This window comes from Myotis nattereri (genome assembly GCF_964212035.1).
Source record: "Myotis nattereri genome assembly, chromosome: X".
NCBI classification, from domain to species: domain Eukaryota; kingdom Metazoa; phylum Chordata; class Mammalia; order Chiroptera; family Vespertilionidae; genus Myotis; species Myotis nattereri.
Genome location: NC_138078.1, coordinates 794,908 through 814,578, shown reverse-complemented (window position 1 = coordinate 814,578; position 19,671 = coordinate 794,908). Strand labels below are relative to the sequence as shown.

The 19,671-nt window shown below is 46.6% G+C and overlaps 1 protein-coding gene across 2 annotated transcripts in view; it reads right to left on the bottom strand.

The window, feature by feature from the left end:
• Nucleotides 1-4,946: 4,946 nt before the first annotated feature.
• Nucleotides 4,947-19,671, bottom strand: part of LOC308511355 (CD99 antigen-like) — a 30,115-nt gene continuing 15,390 nt past the window's right edge. The window contains exons 4-10 of one of the 2 annotated variants that reach the window (XM_081081388.1): nt 18,829-18,873; nt 17,040-17,108; nt 12,975-13,019; nt 11,738-11,818; nt 9,401-9,514; nt 6,604-6,660; nt 4,947-5,757 (exon numbers count right to left, since the gene is read on the bottom strand). In XM_081081388.1, coding sequence (XP_080937514.1) covers nt 5,732-5,757; nt 6,604-6,660; nt 9,401-9,514; nt 11,738-11,818; nt 12,975-13,019; nt 17,040-17,108; nt 18,829-18,873 — 437 coding nt within the window. In that variant the 3' untranslated portion in view covers nt 4,947-5,731. The remainder of the gene's footprint in view (nt 5,758-6,603; nt 6,661-9,400; nt 9,515-11,737; nt 11,819-12,974; nt 13,020-17,039; nt 17,109-18,828; nt 18,874-19,671) is intronic. The other variant, XM_081081389.1, reaches the window with a different exon arrangement.

Below are 19,671 nucleotides of genomic sequence, written 5' to 3'. Positions count from 1 at the left end.
CCCGTCCATGGCTCAGCTCCCTTGGGTGTGGGTGTGGGAGGCGCAGGCAGATAAAAGGGGCCCCACCCCGAGCTCAGAGGAGGCACCCGCCCACAGTGCAGGCTCCCCAAGAGGCCTCCAGCTCCGGCAGAATGGGCGATGGGGGTGGATGCACAGCTGGGTGAGGAGCACAGGTGTACACACACACACACACACACACACACACACAGCCAGAGGGTAAGTCCGCTCTCAGGTCCCATACCCGGCACCTGCCGGAGATATATTTCCTTTTTTTAATAACTTATTTATGGCCCTGACCGGTGTGGCTCAGCGGATAGAGCGCCGGCCTGTGGATAGAAGGGTCCCGGGTTCGATTTCTGGTCAAGGGCCTGTACCTGGGTTGCGGGCACATCCCCAGTAGGGGGCGTGCAGGAGGCAGACGATCGATGTTTCTCTCTCATCCATGTTTCTAACCCTCTATCCCTCTCCCTTCCTCTCTGTAAAAAAAAAAACACCAAACCAATCAAATGTATTTTTTTAATAAATTATTTATTCATTATTTATTTATTTTGTGTTTGTTATTGTTCTTGTTGTTCATCCTCACCCTAAGATATTTTTCCATTGGTTTTTATTTCTGATATGTAGATAGATAGATAGATAGATAGATAGATATAGATATAGATATATAGATATATAGATATATAGATATATAGATATAAAGATATATAGATATATAGATATATAGATATATAGATATATAGATATAAAGATATATAGATATATAGATATATAGATATATAGATATATAGATAATTTCTTTATTAGAAGCCCGGTGCATGAAATTTGTGCAGTCGGGGTGGGGGGAGATCCCAGCCCAGATTGCAAGAGGGCACAGGCCAGGCTGAGGGACCCCACTGGTGCAGGATTGGGGGCCAGGGAGGGACGCAGGAGGTTGGCCAGCCGGGGAGGGACCGTGGCAGGGCTCCAGGGCGTGTCCAGCCTGTCTCGCTCAGTCCCCATCAGTCAGACCCCAGGAGTAAGCTCTCCTACTGGTCAGAGAATCTGCCCCCTGGTGGTCAGTGCACATCACAGCGACTGGTCGACCGGTCGACTGTCTGCCCCCTGGTGGTCAATGCAAGTCATAGCGACTGGTCCACCAGTCGACTGTCCCCTGGTGGCAGTGCACATCATAGCGACTGGTCGACCGTCGACTGTCTGTCCCCTGGTGGTCAGTGCACGTCATAGCGACTGGTCGACCGTCGACTGTCTGTCCCCTGGTGGTCAGTGCACGTCATAGCGACTGGTCGACCGTCGACTGTCTGCCCCCTGGTGGTCAGTGCACGTCATAGCGACTGGTCGACCGTCGACTGTCTGCCCCCTGGTGGTCAGTGCACGTCATAGCAAGCAGTTGAGCAGCCTTAGCATCTCATTAGCATATCACGCTTTGATTGGTTGAATGGATGACCGGATCACCAGACACTTAGCATATTAGGCTTTTATTATATAGGATTGTTGAAAGTATTACATATGTCCCCTTCCTCCCCCAGCCCCCCTCTTTTCCACCCACACCCACACCCCTCTGTTCATTGATTTTTAGAGAGAGTGGAAGGGAGGAGAGAGAGAGAGAGAGAGAGAGAGAGGAACATTGATGGGAGAGAGACACATGGATGGGTTGCCTCCTGCACGTACCCCGACCATGACTCAGGCCAGGGATCAAGCCTACAACCAAGATACGTGCCTTTGACAAGAATCGAACCCGGGACCCTTCGGTCTGCAGGCTGACACTCTATCCACTGAGCCAAACCAGCTAGGAATTTTTTTTCTTTTAATAAATTTGTATTGGTTTCAGAGAGGAAGGGAGAGGGAGAGGGAGATAGAAACACCCATAATGAGAGAGAATCACGGACTGGCTGCCTCCTGCACGCCCCCTACTGGCAATCAAACCCGCAACCCGGGCCTGTGCCCTTGACCGGGAATCGAACCCATGACCTCCTGGCTCATAGGTCCACGCTCAACCCCTGAGGCACACCTGCTGGGCTGAATTCCTTTTTATTTTTTTATTTTTCAAATATATTTTTATTGATTTCTTACAGAGAGGAAGGGAGAGGGATCGTGAGTTAGAAACATGGATGAGAGAGAAACATCGATCAGCTGCCTCCTGCACGCCCCCTACTGGGGATGTGCCCGCAACCCAGGTCCATGCCCTTGACCGGGAATCGAACCCGGGACCCTGCAGTCCGCAGGCCGACGCTCTATCCACTGAGCCACACCAGCCAGGGCTGAATTCCTTTTTTAAAGTGTTCACCACCACCCCCGCCCACCCCCACCCAGGGGCTCACCCACATAGAAAATGCAAGAATCCTCTTTTGAAATGCAGGAATGCTGTCGTCACGTGAACTCATCTTTTTGGGGGGTTGATTTTTCTCTGTCCAATGGCATTGAAATATATAAAATAAATATCAACTATATACGCCTTTGTTGGACTGCCGTGGCAAAGATCAAAGCATTTCTATGGGTGACACGGCACCAGAGTTCAGGGAGGGTTTTTCCAAATGCGGGCACCCCGAGCTCGAAAGGTTCGCCGTCGCTGGCCTAGGGGGTCGGAGCAGTGGTTGCCCAGGGTTAAGTGCGTTTCTTTTGCCAAAACCTGCTCTGCCTCCCTCCACCCACCCCCCGCCCGCCCCCACGGCCATCACCCTCAGGCCCCACCTGGCTGTGAAAAATTCTTCTTGTTAGGCAGCTCGATTGGTCTGTATCCTAAGAAACAGTTTCGCACAAATTCTAAAAATGAAAGTTCTAGTCTAAAAAAAATAAATAAAAATAAAATAAAAAGAAAAATTCTTTGTTCGTTTGTTTATTTCATTTGGACTCTGTTCCACGTAAAAGTAAAACACACCCACTCACACACACACAAAAAATCCCCCAAAAAACCAACCACAATGAAATCCGTTATTTAAGTCTGAGAAAAATATGGTGCGATTCCCCAATTGTTGGCACGTTCCATTCGACATCTCCCTTGTGGTTAATTTTTTAATCCTGACTCCAAAGCCCACGGCGCTGTGATTTTTTTTTTTTACATTTTTAAAAAATATACATATTTTTATTGACGTCAGAGAGGAAGGGAGAGGGAGAGAGAGAGAGAAAGATCCATGATGAGAGAGCCTCACGGACCGGCTGCCTCCTGCACGCCCCCTACTGGGGATCGAGCCCGCAACCCGGGCCTGTGCCCTTGACCGGGAATCGAACCCGGGACCTCCTGGTTCATAGGTTGACGCCCAACCACTGAGCCACACCGGCCGGGCTCAATTTTTTTTTTTACCTCATTTTATAGACACAAAAGTGCTCCAGATGTCAGACACAGAAAAGTCGCTAACATGCCCCCCCAAAAAGCCAGATGTCAGTCTTTTGGACAAGCAGGGGGAGCAAGGACCAGTGACAGAATCTGGGGGGGTGTCCAGTCCCCCCAAGGTGGAGGGGGTGCCTTGGCATCCGAACCCCCCAAAAACGAGGGGCAGCTCTTACCAGTTTCAATGTGGGGAAGACTCCCCATGGACGGCGGCCGCGCCATCCCAGCCCCTTCCCCAAACCTGGCCCATGGGAGGCAGCAGCCCTCACAGGGGTGGGACCCTGCACCTCAGAACAGGGCGAGTACCATGCTTTCGGGGTACGTCGTGGGCCCTCACGCCGCCGTCTGAGACCGGAGGAATGACTCACGCGAAATGGACACTCTCGGACGAACCGTTGTCACAGCTTTTCGTTAGCGTAGTCAGGGGGAGTATCTGCATGCAGTGGAGTACCTGAGCAAAGGGAAGTATCTGCATGCAGAGGAGTATCTGAGCAAAGGGGCGTATCTGCATGCAGGGGAGTAGCTGGACAAAAGGGAGTATCTGAATGCAGGGAAGTATCTGAACACAGGGGAGTATCCACATTCATGGGAGTATCTGAATTCAGTGACGTAGCTAAACAAAAGGGAGTATCTGAGTGCAGGGGGAGTATCTACATGCGGCGAATTATCTGACCACAGAGAAGTGCCTGCATGCATGAAAGGACCTGAACACAGGGGAGTATCTGAATGCAGAAGAGTGTGTGCATAGAGGGGAGTGTCTACATGCAGGGGAGTATCTGCACGGAGGGGGAGTACCTGAAAACAGGGGGAGTATGTGAATGCATATGCACGGGAGTATCTGCATTCAGGGACGTATCTAAACAAAATGTAGTATCTGAGCGCAGAGCAGTATCTGGATGCAGGAGGTATCTATACACAGCGGATTATCTGCACACAGAAGGGTATCTGCATGCATGGGATATCCAGGACACAGGCAATTATCTGAATACGGGGGGAGTATCTACATGCAGGGAAGTATCTGAGTAAGTGGGCGTGGCTGCATTCAGGGAAGTACCTGCATGTAGGGGGAGTAGCTGAAAACAGGAGGAGCATCTGAATGCATGGGGAGCATCTGTGTGCAGGGGGGCTATGGAATGCAGGGGGAGTGTCTGCACGCAACAGGGTATGTGAATGCATGGGGAGTATCTAAATGCATGGGGAGTAGCTGAACACTGGGGAGGATCTGAACACAGGAGGGAGTATCTACATTCAAAGGAGCATCTAAATGTAGGAGTTTCCGCACTCACGGAATTATCTGAACCAAGGGGAATGCCTAAAAACGGGAGTATCTGAATGGAGGGACGCATCTAAGATGGACACAGGGGAGTGTCTGAACGCAGAAGAGTATCTGCATGAAGGGAAGTATCTGTACGCAGGGGAGTATCTGCACTCAGGGGAGGACCTGCGTGCAGGGGGAGTCTCTAGATCCAGGGGAGTATCTGAGCGCCACGAACGCCCTTGTCTGGGATGTGAGAAGACAAGTGGAACGAACAGGGTCAAAATAATAATAGTAACAATTAATAATAATTATTATTATTCTTATTTCCCAGAGCAACCAACCAGCAAGCACTTAGCTCGGCCGCGTGTCGTACGGGCCCCAGAACAGGAACCGCGGGCTCCCTCCCACTCCGTCTCCAGTGGCCTCTTTGAAAAAGTCACCCCGTCGCAAGATATTTCAGTAAAAAAAGAAAATTAAATTAAAAGCATGTGGCGTCTCACCCCTTTTTATTAGGATGTAAAAAACAAAAATAAAATTAAATACATCCTCAGACACGAAAATTGTTTCGACAAAAGGATGGAAAGCTCCCTCCCTCCATTTTTGGGGGGTTTTTTTTGGTGAAATTTGCCGGCGGCCGTGCACACCCAGACATGGCCCCGCGGGCACGCTGACACGGGAATTCGAATGACGGGGGCAGGGGGGGGGAGCGTGTGACGGACGCGCGTTTCCATCTCGCGTGGGGACCCCTCGCGGGAGGGGGCGTGCCCTGGAGGAGGAGGAGGGAGGCGAGCGCAATGTCCCTCGGGGCTCGGGAAGCTCAATGGTTAGGTCCGCATCCCCTGACCCTCCGGCCGGCCAAGTGCAAACAAGACGAAGAGCAAGAATCCAACTGGAGCAAAGGCAGGGCGAGACCCGGGCCGGTCCCAGGCGGGTGTGGCGGCTCCTGGCCGGGCCGGGCCGGGCCGGGCCGGGCCGGGCCGGGTGGGGCTGATCCAGGTGAGGTGGGTCCCGCCAGGGCTGGCCCAGGTGTAGCAGGCCCCGCCCACTCGCAGGGATTCCTTGGAGCTACAGCAGGTGCGCCTTGCAGTCCTCCTGCCAACACACTGGGCGTTTTTTGGGTTTTTTTTGGTTTTTTTGCCGCCGATAGTCTATTTCGCCAGGAGCGTCTGTTGCACTGCGAGAGACAAGAAGAGATTTCACACACACACACACATAAATAAAGAAAAAAAAGAAAAAAGAAAAAGAAAGAAAGAAAAATAAAGAAAAAGAAAAAAAGAGATTTCATGCCCGAGCCGGTGTGGCTCAGTGGGTAGCGTGCCGGCCTGCGGGCTGCAGGGTCCCGGGTTCGATTCCCGGCGTGTAGGAGGCGGCCGGTCCCTGATTCTCTCTCCTTGTGGATGTTTCTCTCTCTCGCTCTCCCTTCCTCACTGAAATCAATAAAAACAGGGTTTTATTTTTTTTTAAAAAAATAAGATTTCAAAAAAATATATATATATAAGATTTCACCAAGCGTTCCTGCTTCTTCCAAGTTTCACTAGCGGTGACTCAATTTTAGATACAAGGTAAGGGGGCTCGAAACCTGCTCACGGGCAGACCAAACTGGACCTAATCTGATAGAAATGAAAAAAAAAATAATTTAAAATAAATAAATTTAAATGAACTTCATTCTGTGATAGAACTGGAGCTGGAACAAAGAGATGGGCGAGGAAGAATTCAAAAAAAAATGAGACAAAGGCCCGGCCGGTGTGGCTCAGTCGTTTGAGCGTCGACCTGTGAACCAGGAGGTCCCGGGTTCGATTCCCGGGCAAGGGCACAGGCCCGGGTTGTGGGCTCGAACCCCAGCAGGGGGCGTGCAGGAGGCAGCTGATCGATGTTTCTCTCTCATCGATGTTTCTAACTCTCTCTCCCTCTCCCTTCCTCTCTGTAAAAAAAAAATCAATAAAATATATTTTTTAAAAAATAATAAAAATAATAAAAAACATTTAGAAGATGAAAAAAAAAAATGGCAGTCCCTTTTCACCTGGTGGCTCCGCGTTGATGCTGCGATGGTTCTCCAAGTTGATGTCACCTTGCTCAGCTGGAAAAAAGAATAAAAAAAGAAAGAAAAAATGAGAAAGATGAGAACGGGGCACCCATTGGGTGAATGCAAAGAGAAGACACAGGCGATGCTATTTCTTGGGGTAAAGCAGCGGTTCTCAACCTTCCTGAGGCCGCGACCCTTGAACACAGCTCCCCATGCTGTGGGGACCCCCAACCATAACATTATTCTCGTCGCTGCTTCATCACTATACCTATATCATCTATATCTATATCATCTATATCCATATCTATATCATCTATATCTATATCATCTACATCTATATCTATATCATCTATATCAGTATCTATATTATCTATATCTATATCTATATCTATATCATCTATATCCATATCTATATCATCTATATCTATATCTATATCTATATCTATATCTATCATCAATATCTATATCATCTACATCTATATCTATATCATCTATATCAGTATCTATATTATCTATATCTATCTATATCTATATCATCTATATCTATATCTATATCTATATCTATATCTATATATCTATCTATATCAGTGGTTCTCAACCTTTCTAAGGCCGCGACCCTTGAATACAGCTCCTCATGCCGTGGGGACCCCCAACCATAACATTATTTTTGTTGCTGCGTCATCACTATATCTATATCATCTATATCTATATCTATATCATCTATATCTATATCATCTATATCTATATCTACATCTATATATCTATACTATAACTGTATCATCTATATCTATATCTATATCTATGTCTATATCATCTAAATCTATCTATATCTACCTATATCTATATCTATATCTATATCATCTATATCCATATCTATATCATCTATATCTATCTATATCACCTACATCTATATCTATCATCTATATCTATCTATATCATCTATATCTATATCTATATGTACATCTATATCTATATCATCTATATCTATCTCTATATCTATATCTATATCATCTATATCTATATCTATATCTATATCTATATCTATATCTATACCTATATTTATATCTATATCATCTATATCTATATCTATATCTATACCTATATCTATATCATCTATATCTATATCTATATCTATATCATCTATATCTATATCTATATATCTATATCTATATCTATATCAATATCTATATCTATATCATCTATATCTATATCTATATATCTATATCTATATCTGTCTTTATATCATCTATATCTATGTCTATATCTATATCTATATCTATATCTATATCATCTATATCTATATCTATATCATCTATATCTATATCTATACCTATATCTATATCATCTATATCTATATCTATATCTATATCTATATCATCTATATCTATATCTATATATCTATATCTATATCTATATCAATATCTATATCTCTATCTATATCTATATCATCTATATCTATATCTATATCTATATCTGTCTTTATATCATCTATATCTATGTCTATATCTATATCTATTTCTATATCTATATCTATATCATCTATATCTATATCTATATCTATATCTATATATCTATATCTATATCATCTATATCTATATCATCTATATCTATGTCTATATCTATATCTATATCTATATCTATATCTATATCTGTATCTATATCAGAGGTTCTCAACCTTCCTCAGGCCGCGACCCCTGAATACAGCTCCCCATGCTGTGGGGACCCCCAACCATAACATTATTCTCGTGGCTACGTCATCGCGGTCATGTGGCTGCTGTTACGAATCGTCATGGAAACATCTGATCTGCAGGATGGATTTCCATGGTGACACATGGAACATCATGAAAGCTCAGTGATCAATCACAAAACCAATATGTGATTATAGATGTGTTTTCCGACGGTCTCAGGCGACCCCAGGGAAAGGGGCGTTCGACCCCCAGAGGGGCCGCGACCCACAGGTTGAGAACCGCTGGGCTAAAGGGACCCCCCTCTTCCCTTCCCATCCCCCCGAAACCACAGCTCAGGGGGGGCCTCCCTGGGGCCTGTCTGCTTGCTCTTGAATTTGCTTCTCAAATTCCTTGTTTTTTGGGGGGTTTTTTTGTGTGAATTTTTGACAATGGTTTGGGGGCTATGATTTTTCCGGTCAGTTCGTATAAATTTTAGAGATTTGTTTTCCTTTTTTTTTTTTAAATGAGGCTTATTCTCCTCTTTTTGTAATTTTTAAAAAATATATATTTTTAAATATATATATATATATTATTATTATTACTTAAGGTATTACAAATGTGTCCTCATCACCCCCATTTTTAAATATATTTATTAAATATATTATTTTAAAATTTACTTTTTAAATAGAAAGTTTTTTTGAAAAAAAGTGTTTATTGAATGATTTTTTAAAATTTTTAAAATATACGTTTATTGATTTCCGAGAGGAAGGGAGATGAGAGAGAGAAACATCGATGATGAGAGAGAATCGTGGACCGGCCGCCTCCCGCGCGCCCCCTACTGGTCGGGGATGGAACCCGCAACCCGGGCACATGCCCTTGACCGGGACTCGAACCCGGGACCCTTCAGTCCATCGGCTGACGCGCTACCCACTGAGCCACACCAGCTGCGGCCATATTCCTCCCATTTTTTCAAAATATTTCTTTTTTATTGATTTGTAAGAGAGAGAGGAAGGGAGAGGGCGATCGAAATATTGATCCGCCGCCTTCCTCACGCCCCCGACTGGAGCCCGAACCCGGGGCCCTTCCGTCTCCAGGCCGGCGCGCTACCCACTGAGCCACAGCCTCACCGTTCTCCTTGAAGCAGAGCTTCTTCCTCTGGTAGGCGATGAAGCTGGAGACGGCGCCGGCCACGGCCACCACCACCGCCCCGATGATGCCGGGGATCACCCCCTGGGGCTCGGCTGCGGGGGGGACACGGACACGGGTTTGGGGGTACGGTCCTGGGGAGGAGGGGAGGCCCGAGGGGAAGGGGAGGCCCAGGCGGCCGGAGGCACCCCGTCCGTGGGTTCCTCTCTCTCTCTCTCTCTCCGCCCCCCCGCCTGAGAAAGGAGGTTGGGGATGCATCACGGGGGGGGGGGGGGGGGGTACCTAGAAGGAGCCCCATCACTGGGCAGCATTTAAACAAAATTAAAAAACAAAGGAAAAAAAACAAAAATAAATTTAATAAATAAAATAAAACAAAATAAATAAAATAAATGAGTAAATAAAATAAAAACAGAATATAAATAAAAATATCAAAATTAAATAGCAAAATAAATAAAACAAAAATAAATTAAATAAATAAAACAGGATAAATAAGTAAAATGAAATAAATGAATAAAAATAAAATAAATAAAAACAAAAAATAAATAAATATATTAAAATTAAATAACAAAATAAATAAAACAAAATAAATTAAATAAATAAAACAGAATAAATAAGTAAAATGAAATAAATGAATAAAAATAAAATAAATAAAAATATTAAAATTAAATAGCAAAATAAATAAAACAAAAATAAATAAATAAAATAAATAAAACAAAATAAATAAATAAAACAAAAAATAAAATAAATAAAGAAAAAAATAAATAAAAATATCACATGATCTCACTCATTCATGGATAACAAAGACCATTATAAACTGATGAACAAAAATAGATACAGGGGCAGAGCTGCCTCGAACAGATTGTCAAACTGCAGCGGGAAGGCTGGGGAGGGTTGGGGGGCAGGAGGGAGGGGGTAAGAGATCAACCGAAGGACTTGTATGCATGCAAATAAGCATAACCAATGGACACAGACACTGGGGGGTGGGGGAGGCCAGGGGATTGTCAAGGGCGGGGGCAAAAAAAGGAGACATATGGAATATTCTTTGTAATGCTTTAAGCAATAAAAAAAATAAGTAAATAAAACAAAATAAATTTCTGATTGGAAAAAAATAAATAAATAAAAATATTAAAATTAAAAAAACAAAATAAATAAAACAAAAATAAATGAAATTAATAAAATACAACAAAATAAATAAAATAAACAAAAACAAAATAATACATAAAAATAAAATACTAAAAAAATAAATAAAAACATTAAAAATAAAAAACAAAATAAATAAAACAAAAATATTAAATTAATAAAATAAAACAAAATAAATAAACAAAAACAAAATAATAAATAAAAACAAAACACTAAAAAAATAAATAAAAACATTAAAATTAAAAAACAAAATAAATGAAAGTAAAATACTAAAATTCCCCAAACACAGGTTCAGCGCTACCTGGTGTGGCTCAGTGGACAGAGCTTCAGTCTGCGGACTGAAGGGTCCCGGGTTTGAATCCCGGTCAAGGGCACAGGCCCGGGTTGCGGGCTCGATCCCCAACCAGTAGGGGGCGTGCGGGAGGCGGCCGGTCCATGATTCTCTCTCATCACATGGATGTTTCTCTCTCTCTCTCCCTCTCCCTTCCTCTCTGAAACCAATAAAAATATATTAAAAAAATAAAAATTAAATAAAAGTAAATTATTTTTAAAAAATTAAAAGTAAATAAAATCCTACCCTAGCCATTTTGCCTCAGTAGATAGAGCGTCGGCCTGCGGACTGAAGGGTCCCAGGTTCGAATCCCGGCCAAGGGCATGGACCTGGGTTGTGGGCACATCCCCAGTGGGGGGCGTGCAGGAGGCAGCCGATCGATGTTTCTCTCTCATCGATGTTTCTGACTCTCTATCCCTCTCCCTTCCTCTCTGTGAAAAATCAATAAAATATATATTTTTAAAAATAAATAAATTATTGGGGTGCAGGAGGCAACCAATCGATGTGTCTCTCTCTCTCTCTCCCCCTCCCTTCCACTCCCTCTAAAAAAAGCAATGGAAAAACAAAATAAATAGAACAAAAAAATGAAATAAAATGAATACACAAAAACAAACAAACGAAAATAGAATACTAAACTAAATAAATAAAAATACCAAAATTAAAAAACGAAATAAATGAAAACAAAAAAAAATAAAATAAACAAAATAAATAATAAACTAAAATAATAAATTCTCGGGTGAGAATTAAAGAAAAAAAAAACACGATAAAATAAAAAATAAATAAAATTCAATTTTAAAAAAACGTATTTTAAAAGAAAAGAAAATAGGGAAACCCCAGGGGTACGTACCCTGCCCGTCGCCCTCATGCCGCGGGCTGCCGCCTCCCCCGCCGGCGCCGTCCCCGCCGCCACCTGCGCCTCCAGCTCCGGCTGCAAGACAGCGACAGACACAATGCAGCGCGCCCGGCCGGTGTGGCCCAGTGGTTAGGCACCCGGAGGTCCCGGGTTCGAGTCCCGCGGCATCGGTCAGATTCGGGGATGAAGGGACAATGATACCCTCCCGGCCGGTGTGGCCCAGTGGTTAGGCACCCGGAGGTCCCGGGTTCGAGTCCCGCGGCCTCGGTCAGATTCGGGGCTGAAGAGACACAATGCAGCGCGCCCGGCCAGTGTGGCTCAGTGGTTAGGCTCCGATCGGCCCGGGCACCAGGAGGTCCCGGGTTCGAGTCACTTGGCATGGGTCAGATTCGAGGCTGAAGAGACAGTGCAGCCCGCCCGGCCAGTGTGGCTCAGTGGTTAGGCACCAATCGGCCTGGGCACCAGGAGGTCCCGGGTTCGAGTCACGCGGCCTTGGTCAGATTCGGGGCTGAAGGGACAATGCAACCCGCCTGGCCGGTGTGGCTCAGTGGTTAGGCACCCGGAGGTCCCGGGTTCGAGTCGCGCGGCATCGGTCAGATTCGGGGCTGAAGGGACAGTGCAGCCCGCCCGGCCGGTGTGGCTCAGTGGTTAGGCACCGATCGGCCCGGGCACCAGGAGGTGCCGGGTTCGAGTCACGCGGCATCGGTCAGATTCGAGGCTGAAGGGACAGTGCAACCCGCCCGGCCGGTGTGGCTCAGTGGCTAGAGCGTCGGCCTGCGGACTGAAGGGTCCCGGGTTCAAATCCCGGTCAAGGGCTGGGACCTTGGTTGCGGGCACATCCCCAGTGGGGGGCGCACTGGAGGCAGCTGATCGATGTTTCTCTCTCATCGATGTTTCTAACTCTCTCTCCCTCTCCCTTCCTCTCTGTAAAAAAATCAATAAAATATATTTTAAACAATGAAATAAAAATAAATTAATTAATTAAAATTTTAAAAAACCCAGTACATTCGGCGTGTCCTATATCTAAGGAAGGTTAAAACACAGGGGGCCATTTTTGGGGTCTGGAACGGATTCATTTCATTCACGTGATTCCTCACGTCGGGGGCAGAGGGGGGACGATTCGATTTTCAGACAAGTCGCTTCCCAAGGAACCTTCCGGAAGGAATGAAGTTAGATAACCGCGCTGCCCCTGTCGATGGAGAAAAGCGACCAAAGGAATAAGTCATCCTACCTCCCCCCGAGGTCCCGTCCAGGAGGTCGGAATCTGAAAATCCACCTGGAAAACAAAAAAACAAAAATAAAAAAAACAGTGTCATCTATCGTATTGCCATTCTCGGGGGGCTGGGGGTGAGTCCCCCAATATCTTGGCCCAAAGGAAACGCCTTTAGAAACCAACACAGATCTGGGCGGACCCCACCTGGGCATGAATTTTTGGTCGACATCTTTCCCCCCAAAAAAAACGCAATGACACAGCCCCGGCCAGTGTGGCTCAGTGGTAGAGCAGGTTGCATTCCTGGCCAATGGGATGGCTCAGGAGTTGAGCATGGACCCAGGAACCAGGAGGTCAGGGTTCGATTCCCGGCCAAGGGCACAGGCCCGGGTTGCGGGTTCGATCCCCAGTCGGGGCCGTGCAGGAGGCAGCCAATCTATGCTACTATCTCTCTCTCCCTCTCTCGTCCTCTCTCTGAAATCAACAAAAATATATATATTTAAAAAAAAAAAAAAAAGATGAGCCCTGGCTGGTGTGGCTCAGTGGCTAGAGCGTCGGCCTGCAGACTGAAGGGTCCTGGGTTCGATTCCCGGTCAAGGGCACAGGCCTGAGGCGTCCCCCTCGTGAAGTGAATCGCAATGGACCTGCCTATATAATAGTTTCAGTTTAAAAAATTCGGCTCCCCCAAAGAGATTTCATGTCGAACCGGGCCCCGAATGACTCCCGCCCTCCTCATGCCAACCGAGGCAGCAGCAGAAAACGATGGCAGATGGAATTAAAGATACGAAGAGGGGCAGGAACTGTAAATACATGCATCAATAAAAAATAATTATTTTTTCTTATTTTTTTTTAAAAAAAGAAAATCTAAAAAAAGATCATTGACCTGAAGCAAAAATAATAGCAGCGGATTTTGGAGGTTCTGATGCGTAGAAGTAAAATTTATGACGACAATAGCACAAACGACGAGAGGAGAGGAATGGAAGTATATGGTTGAATAGTTTTAAAATATACTTGGGAGTGGTATACTATTATTTAAGGATTTAGGGGGATCAGTTCATGAACGTTCTATTGGGCCACAGCCAAAAAAAAAAAGGAAAAAAAGGAAAAAGAAATTTCAATCGTCGTCCTGTTGATATTTGGCTCCGTTGACTAATGGGTTGGCCGACCTCTGGGTTAGGGTGTGACCTGAGGAAGAACTCAATCCCCCCAGGTGATATCAGCCCGGACGGCGTGGCCCCGGAGACACCACGACCAAGCCAACATCCGCCACGCCCAGCCCAGACGCCTTAAGTCATCACCCGTGAAGGCTCTGGATTTGGGAACGGCTCCTCAGACAAAACCAGCCGCTAGCGGACACCCACCAAACTTAATCCATCTTTTGACGAAAACCTCTCCAGACCAACTAGAGATGATTCCATGAAGGCAAAGATATATATATATATATATATATATATATATATATATATATAATTTTTTAAAGATATTTTTATTGATTTCAGAGAGAGGAAGGGAGAGCGAGAGAGAAACATCCATGAGGAGAGAGAATCGTGGATCGGCTGCCTCCTGCAGGCCCCCGACTGGGGATGGAGCCCGCAACCCGGGCCTGTGCCCTTGATCGGGAATCGAACCCTGACCTCCTGGTTCATAGGTTGATGCTCAACCACGGAGCCACACTGGCCGGGCCAAAGGTATATCCTATATAATAGAAGCCCAGTGACCGAAATGGCAGAACAACCAGAATGACCACAGCCCCTCATCCCGGCTGGCCCTGCTCCCCAGTGAGTGGTTAGGGGCGACCAGGCAGGCAGGTGAGTGGTTAGGGATGATCAGGCAGGCAGGGAATTGGTTAGGGGCGATCAGGCAGGCAGGGAATTGGTTAGGGGTGATCAGGCAGACAGGTGAGTGGTTAGGGGCGATCAGGCAGGCAGGCGAGTGGTTAGGGGCGATCAGGCAGGCAGGCGGGTGGTTAGGGGCGATCAGACAGACATGCCAGCGGTTAGGGGCGATCAGGCAGGCAGGCGGGTGGTTAGGGGCGATCAGGCAGGCAGGCGAGTGGTTAGGGGCGATCAGGCAGGCAGGTGAGTGGTTAGGGGCGATCAGGCAGGCAGGTGAGTGGTTAGGGGTGATCAGGCAGGCAGGGGAGTGGTGAGGGGCGATCAGGCAGGCAGGCGAGTGGTTAGGGGCGATCAGGCAGGCAGGCAGGTGAGTGGTTAGGGGCGATCAGGCAGGCAGGCGAGTGGTTAGGGGCGATCAGGCAGGCAGGGGAGTGGTGAGGGGCGATCAGGCAGGCAGGCGAGTGGTTAGGGGCGATCAGGCAGGCAGGCAGGCGGGTGGTTAGGGGCGATCAGGCAGGCAGGCGGGTGGTTAGGGGCGATCAGGCAGGCAGGCGAGTGGTTAGGGGCGATCAGGCAGGCAGGTGAGTGGTTAGGGGTGATCAGACAGGCAGGCAAGTGGTTAGGGGTGATCAGGCAGGCAGGTGAGTGGTTAGGGGCGATCAGGCAGGCAGGCAAGTAATTAGGGGCAATCAGGCAGGCAGGCAGGCGAGTGGTTAGGGGCGATCAGACAGGCAGGCAGGTGAGTGGTTAGGGGCGATCAGGCAGGCAGGCAGGTGAGTGGTTAGGGGCGATCAGACAGGCAGGTGAGTGGTTAGGGGCGATCAGGAAGGCAGGCAGATGAGTGGTTAGGGGCGATCAGGCAGGCAGGCGAGTGGTTAGGGGCGATCAGGCAGGCAGGCGAGTGGTTAGGAGCCAGTGGTCCCGGATTGCGAGAGGGTGCCGGTCGGGCTGAGAGGACCCTTTCCCCATTGCACGGATTCCGTGCACCGGGCCTCTAGTTTTCTATAAAAACCTCCTTCCCTGCAAACCTTCAGATTCACGGGTTAAAAGAAATAAAACAAAAGCCCAAGTGCACTGTTGACACCTTCCCAGTAGGGGGCGTGCAGGAGGCGGCCGATCCGTGAGTCTCTCTCATCATGGATGTCTCTCTCTTTTTTCCTCCCTGAAATCCATATATTTTTAAAAAAATATATATATATATTGTTAAAAAAAATCATGGCCCCATCATATGATTGTCTTCTTAGAAAAGCTCACCAGCGAAGAGAACCCATTAAACGTTAAAAGGCTGTTCCTCGTTAAGTGTCTATTTTTTTTAAAAAAAGCAAAAGCCTGTAACAGTCATTTTCTTCGTTACAGAAATGATCAGAAAACAGATGGACGTAAAACGTAGCCCCAGAAATGAACAGAAACAGGGCGGCAACGCCGTTGAGAAACGCATTTAAAGGGGAAAAAAAAAATAATAATGAGAAAAGAATTTACATAATTGAATCCCCAAGGAAAACACGTTCCATTTGGCAAATGGGTCAGCGTTTTTGCAAATCCATTTGTAGTTGTGAACAATTCAAAAGAAGAAAAAAAAACAAAAAACAAAAACATAGGGGAGGTGGGTCATTTTTCCCCTGAGGAGAGACGAACCGTGACAAAAATGATTCTGAAGTTAAATGAGAAAAACAGCCAGAGAGAGGGGAGAGAGAGAGAGAGAGAGAGAGAGAGAGAGAGAGAGAGAGACCACAAAAGCATAAAAGACACCATGGAAAATGCACTTAACATCTTGCTTATTGAAAAATACTGTTAATACCCGGCCTGTGTGGTTCAGTGGTTGAGCATCGACACATGAACCAGGAGGTCCCGGGTTCGATTCCCGGTCAAGGGCACATGCCCGGGTTGTGGGCTCCATCCCCAGAAGGGGGCGTGCAGGAGGCAGCCGATCCATGAATCTCTCTCATCACAGATGTTCCTGTCTCCCTCTCCCTCTCCCTTCCTCTCTGATATCCATAAAAATGCAAATTAGGAAAAAAAAATCACATGCAAATAAAACCAAAAGTATCCTTTTGAAAAGTGTCTCCCCCTGCTGGAAATTTGGAATTTCCCTGAACAGAGAAGACCAGTCAGCACATGCAAATCTGAATTCACCCCCTTCTCAGATGACGTGGAAAAAAAATCAGTTTCCTGTAGAAAAAAAAAACACACAAAAAAAACACCAAAAAAGAAAAAACATACCGATTGGACCGGAAGCAAGTTAGGGTCTTACCTGAGGTTTCTGGCTGCTTTGGGTTCGGGTTCGGTTTGGGCCTTGGGGGAGCAGGAATTCCTGGGTCACCTGTTGGCCAAAGAGCAGAATTGCGATCAGGAGAAATTTCCAGGAAAGAAGTGCGCGAAGCACGCATTTGCCGATAAACGGTTTACCCGGCATACCCTGGGCCTGGGTGGGGAAAACCTTAGACTGGGGGTGGGGAACTCCCCATCTGTGAGCCAAAGAAGGCCCATGAAGTCGTCTGGCCTTGCCAACACTTTGGGGGTGAGTTCACTCAATGTTCGACCCAATATAACAGGCTAATTTTTTAAAAAAATAATTATTTCCTACAACGTTTGTGATATCATACTAGGTAAGTACAGTTGTGGTAATATTTTTAGACTAAAGGCCTGGTGCACTGAAATTCATGCACTCGGGGTGCAGGGTAGGGGGTTGTCCCTGAGCCCGGCCTGCACCCTCTCGCAGTCCAGGAGCCCTCGGGGGATGTCCGACTGCCGAGGAGGCGGGAGAGGCTCCCGCTACCACCAGTGCACTTTCCAGCCGTGATCCCAGCTTCTGGCTGAGCGGCATTTCCCCTGTGGGAGCACACTGACCACCAGGGGGCAGCTCATGGGTTGAACATCTGCCCCCTGGTGGTCAGTGCGTGTCATAGCGACCGGTCATTCCACCGTTTGGTCGATTTGCATATTCGCCTTTTATTATATGGGATTTAAAATCTTTTCCCTTGAAATATTACTGCTGGTTGCATGTAATATCTTTATATTTAAAATCGTTTTCCTTGAGATATTGATGTCGGTTGCGTGTAATACTTTTATATCTAAAATCGTTTCTCTTGAAAAAATAAAAAATAAATGAATAAATAAATAATTCCTTATTGTTGACAGTATTAGATAGGTCCCCCATGATTCCTCCATTGACCCCTCCATTCTGCCCCCACCCACAACTCCTACCCTTGGCCCTCACCCCCCTATGGTCTGTGTCCGTGGGTGACGCATCGATGCATACAAGGTCCCTGGTTAATTACCTCCCACCCACCCACCCTGTCCTGCCTTCCCTCTGAGATTCCACACTCTGTTTTATGCTCTCATGTCTCTGGATATATTTTGTTCATTAGTTTATTTGGTTCATTAGCTTCCAGGTAGGAGTGAGATCATGGCGTATGTGTCTTTCTCCGACTGGCTTATTTCCCTCAACATCATGCTCTCCAGGTCCCTCCATGTGGCCCCAAAGGGTGAGAGATCCTACCTTTTTCAGGGCTGCATACTACTCCACGGTGTACCTACCCCAAAGCTTTTTTATCCACTTGTACACGGATGGGCACCTGGGCTGGCCTCCTGGTCTTAGCTCTTATAAATGGTGCTGGCAGGCTAATTTTTATTTTTAAGTGGACACTTTTGTATGGCCCTGGAATAATGCTATAAATATGCACATGGCCATAGACCATCAACCACCCGAGGGTGGCTTTCCATCGTCTACCGCCTGCAATAGTGAAGTTCACGTGTCTCCAATAGAAATGAAGAAATAGCTCTCGCCTTTTTGGCTCAGTGGATAGAGCATCGGCCTGGGGACTGCAGGGTCCCGGGTTCGATTCCCGGTCAAGGGCACAGGCCCGGGTTGCGGGCTCGATCCCCAATTGGGGGCGTGCGGGAGGCAGCCGATCCGTGATTCTCTCTCCTCATGGATGTTTCTCTCTCTCTCTCTCTCTCCCTCTCTTTTCCTCTCCGAAATCAATAAAAATCTATATAGAAAAAAAATTTAAAAACATAAGAATAACAAAGGTACTTACTGTGTCCCCCACCGCCCAGGGCATCTTCTAAACTTAAGTCATCGCCTAAAAAGGGAGAAATAGCTTTTCATACCCAAGTTCAGGGGCCGGGGCGAAATCAAAGGAAAAAAAATATCTTTGGTTGGAGAAAACGCTGCATCCCCAAATCGCTACATAACTTTCTTGGCCAGGATCTCCACGGAAACACCCACTTCCCCAGTCACTTTTCCCATCATGCATCCCTCCGATGAAAAAAGAACCAAGAGCCTTAGCTGGTGTGGCTCAGTGGCTAGAGCGTCGGCCTTGCAGACTGCAGGGTCCCGGGTTCGATTCCCGGTCAAGGGCACATGCCCAGGTTGCAGGCTCGATCCCCAACCAGTAGGGGGCGTGCAGGAGGCGGCCGATCCATGATTCTCATCTCTGATGTCTCTCTCCCTCTCCCTTGCTCTCTGAAATCAATAAAAAAAATTTTTTTAAATAAATAGCCAATTAGCCCGGGCTGGTGTGGCTCAGTGGGTAGAGCGTCCGCCTGCAGACTGAAGGGTTCTGGGTTCGATTCCTGGTCAAGGGCACATGCCCGGGTTGCGGGCTCCATTCCCAACCAGTAGGGGGCGTGCAGGAGGCGGCCGGTCCATGATTCTCTCTCATCATCATCGATGTTTCCCTCTCTCTCTCTCTCTCTCTCTCTCTCTCTCTCTCTCTCTGAAATCAATAAAAATATGTGTGTGTGTGTGTGTGTGTGTTTTTAAATAAAAGCCAGGAAAGCCAGAAAGACTGCCCACAGGACCCAATCGTATCTCCTAGAATCATCACCATCCTTTTTTAGGAGAATTATCGGACGGCACCAGGCAATGCACAGGATGG